Consider the following 10,905-nt stretch of genomic DNA (forward strand, 5'->3'; position numbering starts at 1 on the left):
AGTGATCCATCTAATGGTTGCACCATCAAGGTGCTTCAAAAGGGAACAACGGGAATGTTCAACATTTCCACTATCTTTTCATTAATTAAGTTTCCAACTGACCCAAACTTGATGAGTGCTGGCAGCAGGTGCACTAGCAAACAGCATTGCACATTGCATAAGAAAGCCTTTGTATTTACCAGAAGAGCCATTACCTTCTGCTTGTCAAGCAGCACAAGACATGGGCATAAGTGGTTCACTTCCGGGTTAGCAAAGGAAGTTGAGCTACTCCTGCAAGGGCCCGGATGTTCTCGAAGTTCTCAAGTTTCCCTCCTCTAGGCCTGGATGTGTTCCTGCATTGCAGTGGAAAGTTGGTGAAGTTGCTGTGCATGATTACCCAGCAGTTGACCTTGAGAAGTGAAGTCTGAAAGTCTTCAGGACAGAAGGACATTGCATTTTGTGGTTTAAAAAAAAATCTGAAACCATGGAATCAGAGGGAGAAAGTATTTTGTTTCTAGCCCATATGGTTCAAAAATTAATAGCATAAACATGTGAAAGTGAAAATTTGACCTGTTGGTGGCACTAGAGGGCTTGAGATAGGAACTCCAAATTTGCTATGGAAACATTTCATACTATCTTCTATCTGTGTGCCAAATTTCATAACTTTATATAACGATATATGTTTCTATGGGCTGCCATAGACTCAAGAGCAGAAGAAGAATAAAACAATAAGTGCCTAAACACCTTCGGTGCTTGGTCCCTAATAATAAAGTTGAAGCCATTCTGGAGACTAGTAATAGCCCAGCATCTTGCTAACACACTTTATGCTGGTTTGTTCTTTAATTTGACACTTGTCGCTATGTATTTGGACATAAACAAAATAACAGAAAGAATGTTCTTTTCACAAAATAGCTTTCAGATGTTATCGATTACAGAATCCAGAAAAGTAAAAATATTTAGCAAATTTATTTTAGTGATAGTTAATTGAATGTAAAGCCAGACAGAAAGAAACAAACAAGTATTGACTTTTTAAAAGTGTATTAATGCAAGAAATACATATAACATAATAGATATTAAAATAATGTAGGTAATTATCTGTCATATATACAGTATACATAAGATATGAAACTCAAAGGCATGCAACAATAAGCTGATTTATTTTCGCTACAGGCATTGAGTATTGTTCAATCAATCAATTTTCTCACAATTTCATTTTAATCTCACAAAATGTACTAGCTACTAGCCCTTATTCAGTCAGACCTCATCATATGATTAGCACACACAAAATCCACTCATAATTTTCTTATTCATCAACTTCATCTTCTACACAATCATGTATCTGTGCAATCAAACTTGCATCTGGTCGTCATGGAGATCAGCATACATATAGAAATTAAGTTACAGAAATCTAATGAATGTACTCAGGCATTACAACTACTTATTAGTATATTAACCTCTCAAATTTCATTCAAATCTTACACTGATCTAAATAATAATAAATTTTAAAAAATTAAAGTCAAAAGGTCATAATAATTTAACAACCTAAAGAAACGCTTAATTAAAAGGTTAAATAATAAAAATTATAATCAATAAATAAAGCAAGCATAATCAGTAGAGTAGTATATGTCTATATAGTATATAGTGCAGACTTTCATCTTTGATGATATTTACATGCAAATCAGTTGAAAGCTGTAGGAATTACAGCACTTTTTTTTGTTAAGACGCTTTCAATAATTCACAAAAAGTTTTTTCATGCTTAGTGGCTCCCTGCTTGTTTGTTTCCCTTCTCACTGATAATGTTGTGGCTTTTTGTCTGTAGCCATGATTAAAAGGCTCTTTCATTTTAGCTAGTCTGCTGCCACCGTCAGGTGAAAGAAAAAATTGCAACAATTTGGCCAATTGGCCACCTAAGAGAAAAGCCATGGGACACCCCTGCACTAAAATGAAGATAATGGGCTTTAGTGTCTAACAAAGATAATGGGGTTGAATGTCTAATAAAGGTAAGGGGGTTTAGTGTCTAATGAAGATAATGGTATTTAGTGTCTAATAAAAAAAGAATCAATGGTAAACCTACCCACGATTCTGAACAAGGTTGTTCGATTGGAGGCTACTTAATCAAATCGTATCGTATAGAAGCACTTCAGTGGTATCATGAAATATTGAATCATTACTTTAAGTCTGAGGTTTATACCCCTAGTGGTCAAGGGCAATATTTCACATAATGTATGAAAACAGTGCTCATGCCCATGTGCATTAGCTGCAGAATTATTTCCATCATGGCTATATTTTTTTTTTTTTTTTTAAATTAGTGATTACTGGCACAACATTTTCTGAACCTCTATGTTTTAGCAATAACATTCATATTAATATTCATATTTATTAATAATATTACATTAACATCCATCTTTTAGCATTTCACTGAATAATATATAAAAAGGAATTTCTGCATTATGCAATGTTTAACCTTTCAGACTACAAGCATTTAGAGGTTGTACGTTGTTGTTGTTGTTTACTTTCTTGTAAAAGATGTTTCCATCTGGCTGCACCCTCCATGTTACTGTGGTGTTCATCAACATGCCGTTTTCCTGCAGTTTCTGCTTGAGCTGAAGAACAGAATGAGTATTCTGTATTTTAATACTGAATAATAAAATTCTGTCCAATATTATTACTACTCCAAAGTTCGACTAACAAAACATCCAGAGGTAATCCTGGGTCAATAGGTAATAGAAAGCTAGGTGAAATCACATATACTGGTGCTTGAAAGTATGTAAACCCTTTAGAATTTTCTACATTTCTGCAAAAGTATGACCTAAAACATCTTCAGATTTTCACACAAGTCCTAAAAGTAGACAGTGACAGCCTAATTAAAGAAATTATATCTGTGAGTGGTAAAAGTATGTGAACCTTTGCTTTCAGTATCTGGTGTGACCCCCTTGTGCAGCAATGACTGCAACTAAATGTTTCTGGAAACTGTTGATCAGTCCTGCACATTGGCTTGGAAGAATTTTAGCCCGTTCTTCAGCACAGAACAGCTTCATCTCTGGGATGTTGAGGGGTTTCCTCACATGACCTGCTTGCTTCAGGTCCTTCCACAGCATTTCTAGTGTATTAAGGTCAGGATTTTCACTTGACCAATTCAAAACATTAACTTCATTCTTAACAATGGTCTTGAATTTCCTCCATTCCTCCATACACAATCTGGCTGACTGTGGATTAGTGGAGTACAAACTCTTTAGAGATGGGATTGTAACTTTTTCCAACCTGATAAGCATCAACAACTCTTTTTCTTTTAGACTTCCACAAACACGTGTTGTGAAGGTCAGACTTCGACTGATCCCTGTTCTTTAAATAAAACACAGTGCTCACTCACACCTGATTGTCATCCCATTAATTGGAAATACCTGACTCTAATTTCACCTTCAAATTAACTGCTAATCCTAGACGTTCACATACTTTTGCTACTCACAGATATGTAATATTGGATCAGTTTCCTCAATAAATAATTAAATATAATATTTTTTGTCTCATTTGTTTTGTTGGGATCTCTTTATCTACTTTTAGGACTTGTATGAAAATCTAATGCTGTTCTAGATCACATTTATGCAGATATATAGAAAATTCTAAAGGGTTCACAAACCTTCAAGCTCCACTGTACATGTTTGAATCACATATAAACATGCTGCAGTATATAAACCTTCCAAACACAAGTTTTTAAAAAAGAGCAATAAGGTAGCCTACCATCTCTAAAATAGATGACTGTACAGTAGAGTCAAGCATACTCTGAGTTAACTTCACTTGTAGTTTCACTATTTGTTTCCTTACTCGATCTGTGGAAGACAAAACACACATCATTCAGAATTTTCCACACATGCTGCAAGATCAGATTTTAACTCTGGTCACAATGCAGCATAAAACAATGTTCCATTAAAACATTCATGTAAAGTAAGTTAAGCAACAGTGTTGCTTAACAGTCCCAACAGACAAGGAGATAATTGAAGCTAGCATGATAGGTGTGGTTAAAAATGTAAAAAATTTAAAAAACAATATTAAAATGCATCGTTGTTTTTTTTTTTTTTTTTTTTTGGGGGGGGGGGGGGTGATCATACAAAGCTAGTGATAACTGACTTCACAGCACTATTAAGTTCATTCATTCAGTCTTCAGTAAGCACTTTATCCTGGTCAAGGTGTTCCTGGGATAGCCAAAAAGCATGATATTTTTTATGCACAAATGGACTGTTGGTAGTACCCAAGAAAACAAAACACTCACAGGCAGAACAAGTGAAATAGTATTCGTTGGTGCATTGCTCATCACTCAGCAGTCCAGCTGTCGCAGTCGCACAGTTCTCCCAGGTATTCAAATTATCTGGTTGTCCACTTAACCATGGGAGGTATGATGCATTGGACCTGTCTGACCACTCCCAAGTGTTCCTGGTCAGACCAACCCAACCACTAATAATATTTAAGGGTGGTAAGAGCTGTCCTAACAGGCTGACATCTGACTCAGTCATCACAGTGGCTAAATCTGTATGATGTTGTCGGCAGTATGCCTGAGAATCAAGCCAGGTTATTCGAGGTAAAAGGTAGGCAACAAACCTGTCAGCATAACTGTTGTTAGCTGTGGAATGAGTAATTAAAAAAAAGGTCAGTAATGCATATGCCTTGTAGAAACACACGACACTGATAAGGTATTCGGTAGGTAACATTTTCCATACACCACCACAATGGATTTCAAATGAAGCAATCAAGATGTTATTGAAGTGTAGATTTCAGCTTCAATTCAAAGGGTTTCACAAAAACATTGCATAAACCGTTTAGGAATTACAGCCATTTTATCATTTTTTACAGAGTCCCTCTATTTGCACATGCTCAAAAGTAATTGGCCAATTGACTGATAGGCAGTTTCATGGCCAGGTGTGTCCTGTTTCTTCATTATTTCATGACAAATTAAAGAGATAAAAGGTCTGGGGTTGATTCCACTCTCAACATGTGGTCCAAAGAGGTGTCGATGCAAATAAAGGAGTCCATCATTACCCTGAAAAAGCAAAACAGGCCTATCAGAAAGAGAGAAGAAACTTTAGGAGTGGCAAAATTTACAATTTCTCCGATTTGGTAAAAAAGAAGGAATGCACTGGCGAGCTCATCAACACCAAAAGGCCTGGAAGTCCACAGAAGATGACTAAAGTGGATGATTGCAGAACTCTTCCCTTGGTAAAGAAAACCCCCTTCACAACATCTAGCCAAGTCAAGAACACTCTCAAGGAGGTACAGTGGTGCTTGAAGCCCCATTAAATGAGACAAAAATATTGTACTTGGTCATATATTTATTGAGTGTGTCGGGATGGAAAAGGTTACAAAGCCATTTCTAAAGAGTTTGGACTCCCCCAATAGACAGTCAGACAGACTGTTTACAAATGGAGGAAATTCAAGACCATTGTTACCCTCCCCAGGAGTGGTTGGCCAACAACAATCACTCCAAGAGAAAGGCGTGTAATAGTCCACGATGTAAGCCACTTTAGTTGCTTCTAAGTAACTAAAGGCCTCTCTCACACTGGTTAATGTTAATGTTCATGAGTCCACCATCAGGAGAACATTGAACAACAATTGTGTTGGTAGGGTTGCAAGGAGAAGACCACTACACTCCAAAAAGAACATTGCTGCTATTGAAGGCTATTGAAAAAAATGTTGTGTGTGTGGATGAGAGCAAAATAGAACATTTTGGTTTAAATGAAAAGTGTTATGCTTGTTGAAAGCAAAGGAAAGGAAAGTATTCCATTCCAGCATAAGAACCTTATACTATCTGTGAAACATGGTGGTGGAAGTGTCATGGTTTGGGCCTATTTTGCTGCATCTGGTCCTGGATGGCTTGTCATCATTGATGGAACAATGAATTCTGAATTATCAGCAAATTCTAAAGGAAAATGTCAGGACATCTGTCCATGAACTGAATCTCAAGAGAAAGTAGGTCATGTAGCAAGACAACGACCCTAAGCACACAAGTCATTCTACCAAAGAATGGTTAAAGAAGAATAAAGTTAATGTTTTGGAATGGCCAAGTCAAAGTCCTGACCTTAATTCAATAGAAATGCTGTGACCTCTTGAATTAAACCCCTTGAAATAAAGCTGAAAGCCTCCGCTTGCTTAATTTCAAATCCACTGTGGTGGTGTACAGAGGTAAAATTACAAAAAGTGTGGCACTGTCCAAATACTTATGGACACAACTGTATATACATACAAAAAGCCTCATAATTTTTAGTCCAAAACAGCTAGTAATTGTGAACCTACAATAGTTAAACTACAGTATAATTTATTATTATTATTTAATGTAACATTTAATCACAGCTTTACAGCAACATATGTATATTTTGACTACCATTTCCTAACTTAAATAATCCTGACATTGCACAACCATAAGCTACGATTGTGGTAACCACAAACCTACAAGATACAAACTGGGATCAAAATGAGCAACTTATTATAAGCTAGTTAGAATGCAATGTAAGAGTTCACACAGAAGAATCAGTGACAGGTGAACTGTATTATTAAGAAAGAAATATAAGGAAAATATTGTCTTTTTAAAAAGTTATTCGCATCACTACCATGCTGTGGCTGATGCCAGGTCCTTTTGTGCCAAATATACTGTAGTTGGACCATTAACAATGACAATGCATGCTTACCTGGAATATTCTACAATTTGTAAAGCAAAATAATTTTCTTTTAATTAAACATTTTTGCGAGTTGACTGTACACGGTGAACAAATAACCAACTTGCACAGCACAAACCTGATCTGTGTGAAGAGAATTTGTAAGACCATTCTTTGACAAGCAAAAATGAAATTGTGCTTCCCCAGAAAGCAGCATATTGACTCACCATCATAACATATAAAGGGTCCAACGTAATAGCAGGGGTAACTCCACCAGTATCCAGCTGCATACATCGCCACACACACATCTGCTCCATATGCATTATCAGGCTGTCCTGAATGCCATATGCTTAGATTTGTGTTCTTCAGTGGCAGGTGATTATAGGAGGACCAATACCAGTTGTCCAGCTCAATGTACAGACCTATCCAGGCAGGCCCTATCACACTCTTCTTATTCATTTCTTCAATTAGCTTTGCTTGGTCATCTGCGTTTGTAATTGTGAACAGATCAATGTAGTTTTCCCGGCAGTAATTCTGCGCCACCGGCCAGGTCACTTGTTCCATGACGAGAAGAGGGGCAGTTAGCTTGATGGACAGCGCAACTGGAGCAAAACCTGTTGGTAATGTTGGTAATATTATAACTAATAAAACACATAGTAGATCTACTGTTGTAAATACAATGGCTTGCATACGTATTCAGCTACTTTGATTTTTCCACATTTCATAGTGTAAATGGACATTTTGTAAATGGACTCAACTGATATTTTACCAAAATAGCCCATAATATTGAAGTGGAGGGGAAATCACAGTAGTTTGCAATATTAGTTAGTTAACAAATGTAACATTTACAAATTTAACGGTAGTGCTGGCATAATTAATGAGTCCTGTTGCTGTAAAACTGCTAAATTAGTTCCAGTACAACCAGCTGGCATCAGAAGTCACATAATTTGTTGAATGGAGTTCACCTGTGTGCAATTAATGAGTCATATTATCTCAATATAAATATACCTGTTACAGTAAATACATTGGAAGGACCCTGGAGTTTGTAAAAGAACATACTTATAGTTCATCATGCAGCATCATGAAGATCAGGGTTTGATTACTTTGAGCATCACTAATCAAAGAAGCATTAATTGAACCCATGATTGGAAATATATTATATGTAATATGTAATAGATTATTTTATAATATATAATGGTTGCACTTTCTGGGCAATACCAACCATAAGTCCATCTCCTACTTGTGGTCATTCAGCCCAGGGGTCCTACCAGATCCCCCTTCCTGTCTCAGATGTCACACTTTTCCTGTATTTAGATTATGAATTCTCCTTGTTTATCTCTGTCTACCCGTTTATGGACCCACGCTCCGGACTCCGACAATGTTTCTTGTCTCACGTACACATTTGCAATCTGCCTCACCTCAGCTCACCTTACAGAACTATTTCTTGAAAAATGACTATTATTAAAATAAACCCTACAACGTACCAATATGTTTCAATTAAAAATATTTAGATACAAATATAAACACATTTTCATTAGGTGTACCAATAATTCTTCAAGATTACAGACATGCAGGTTCTTTTGATAAAATGCTACAAACCACACATATTTTACAGTAGTTTTTAAAAGCCAGGTGCACACATTTTTAAGATTAAATAGATCCATTATTGATTATTTATAGATCTTTTTTCACTGATGTCTAGGCAAAAAGAAACGTAAAATCATGACTCAATCAAAATGATTAATCTCAACAAAAATATTCTAAATAATTTCTCACCAATCAGACAAAGGAGACTTAAAAGGTTTAGCTCCATGATGAACAAGTAGCTGTGGAGATATACATGACACACACAAAAAAAAAAAAAAACAAACACAATTATTCAGAATACACCAATTCAACCAAAAGAGTCAAACTCAAGAATTTAATAATCTTTTCACTGCTAACGCATTATACAAGTTGTTGTTGTTGTTTTTAAATACAGTATTCAACATGAAAAATACCTGTAATTCGAAGATGTGAAGGTTAAATGTAAAGAATCAGGATCTGTATAATTCAGAACCTATCTTTCAGCATCGGACTTATCTAATAGCTGAACTTTCCACCAAGCCCTTATTTTTCCAAACCTCTCATGCAAAATAAACCTAAATTTCCATCACAAACACTGATTTCCATCTCTACTTTCTCTTTTAAATAAACAGCCAAACAAAGCCCTAATCTGAGCAGAAAAAGGAATTCAGATTTTCCAGAGTATTGCACATTTTGTGTCATATCAGTAAGAACATAACAAGATGTCGTTTTATCACAAACTTCATCGAAAACCTCATTAGTGGCACAAATTACTAGAATGATTATTTAACTTGAATTTTCTTAACTAATGAAAAGTCCTCACCAGAGATGGATTAAGGCAAGGGTTCCCAAACTTTTCCAGGGCAAAGCCCCCCAAATGGCATTAACATTTGACCGAGGCCCCCCTTTTTGCAAGATGTCTTTAAAACACATTAAAAATACAGACTTCTGAATATATACCTCTTTTTTTTTATTAATAATTACATCTTACATCTTTACATTACATTATATTAGTAATTGATTGTGTGTGTGTGTGTGTGTGTGGTTGTCTGAGAGTGAGAATTTATTTTACACACCAAATTGTTGAGGGCCCCCTGGTGGCTCCCACTTTGAAAACCACTGGATTAAGGCATAAACAATGTCGTGTGCGGATTAAAGTTGATTCAACTTGCTTACAATATTTTTTTAGTGACACGCAGGTACACATACCTAGCCCAAAAGTATTTGAGTGACATTTTGGTTTATGATCTAACTAAGAAAGGGGTGCTGGGATGCAGTCAAGAATGAATTTATGGGAATCTTTGTGAAATCCCTTTAAGTACTGGATGTGATTGATTTTTTAACAATTTTTTTAAAAAATATTATTTATTTATTTTTTTTTACATATGTTGTTTACACAATCGATTTCTTTTTTTCATTTCTATCCCCAAATGAAGAGAAATCCATTCAAATCTCACACAACTCTACATAGCTAAGTGTTTTGTGTTTTGTTGTGGGGTTTTTTCATTTTGAACTGCATGTTTACAGCTGTGTTATAATTGTTTTTTGCGAAAACACATCACTGTCAATGGCCACCTCAGTCTGTTGATTTGAACATTATTGTTCCTAGCAATATAACGAAGCTTAAAAGTTCCCTACTAGTGTTCAAACTTGCCTCCAAGCTAATTACCTACTCACAAGAATCAGCCTATATTCCAATCATACATTTATACAATATATAAGAATATAAATGTGTATATATTGCCTAGTGTTTTGTAACTAGTGCTGTGCAAAATAAATAAATAAATAAATACCACCAAAGTAGAAAAAATATTGTGTTACAACAGCCTCCACATATATTTATTCTTAAAATGGATGGTGCTTTTGTACACACATCTCTATTTTGGAGCATGGCTCATTTAGTAGGTGAACCATGGGAGTCCAAATTTGCAAGGATTTTGGAATAGTTGATGTAAAGTCCTCACGTGAGGTGCACACCTCATTTAGCGGCTGGTGCACGTGAGCTGAAATTTGCAAGCATTCTAATGAGCAGATTTGTATTTCATAATTTGACAATGAAAACTATCGTGACGTTAAACCCACCATGGTTACCCAGACACTGTCACGATCTCCCCTGCAGATGGTGCTGCAGTGCACGGAGAACCGGAGGGCATGCGCATGCTCGCGAGGTGAGTGTGCATGGATGATGGGGACTGTGTTTAGAACGGACACATGCACTTGTGTGATTTCTGTTCTGTTTCCTTCTTGTTTAGTCATTGTTTTTTTTTTTGAATGTGTGCATAATTGTTTCAGCTGTTTATGTTCAGGTTTGATTATGTGTGTTACTTAAGCCCCTCGTGTTGCTGCGCACTTCGCGCAGTATTAAATGTATAGAAGCTAAGTATATGTGGCCGACCTGGATGTCATGTTTTCGTGCCATGTGTTTGTTCCATGCTTTGAACCTAGTCTCATGTTTAGTACCTCGATTATACCTTTTCCAGTTTAGACCACGATCCCTGTTTGTTAAGTTCTGGTTGTAAATAAAGACATTCATCTGCAATTGCTTCCGCATCGAGTCTCGTTTCATAACAGACGCTGTTGAATCAGCCATCTTGTTTGTGTAGAATAATTTATTTACCTCCCAGAGGTAAAAACAACGCCTCTTATCATATCAAAAATGTATTGGGCAAATGAGTGGACAAGCAGCGGTAATGCTAGTAGAACATATACAAAAAAAATT

General features: G+C 36.1%; 1 protein-coding gene across 1 annotated transcript; it reads right to left on the minus strand.

Moving 5' to 3' along the window:
* Nucleotides 1-950: 950 nt before the first annotated feature.
* On the minus strand, nucleotides 951-8,696 carry LOC108260545 (macrophage mannose receptor 1). Its single transcript, XM_017460930.3, has 6 exons — nucleotides 8,621-8,696; nucleotides 8,397-8,446; nucleotides 6,848-7,234; nucleotides 4,247-4,594; nucleotides 3,718-3,806; nucleotides 951-2,582 (listed from the first exon to the last, which is right to left on the minus strand). Exons 2-6 carry the CDS (start codon nucleotides 8,431-8,433, stop codon nucleotides 2,439-2,441), a joined length of 1,005 nt encoding a protein of 334 aa, XP_017316419.1. The 5' UTR covers nucleotides 8,434-8,446; nucleotides 8,621-8,696; the 3' UTR covers nucleotides 951-2,438.
* Nucleotides 8,697-10,905: the final 2,209 nt, after the last annotated feature.

The sequence above is a fragment of the Ictalurus punctatus genome, chromosome 29 (assembly GCF_001660625.3).
Source record: "Ictalurus punctatus breed USDA103 chromosome 29, Coco_2.0, whole genome shotgun sequence".
Taxonomy (NCBI): domain Eukaryota; kingdom Metazoa; phylum Chordata; class Actinopteri; order Siluriformes; family Ictaluridae; genus Ictalurus; species Ictalurus punctatus.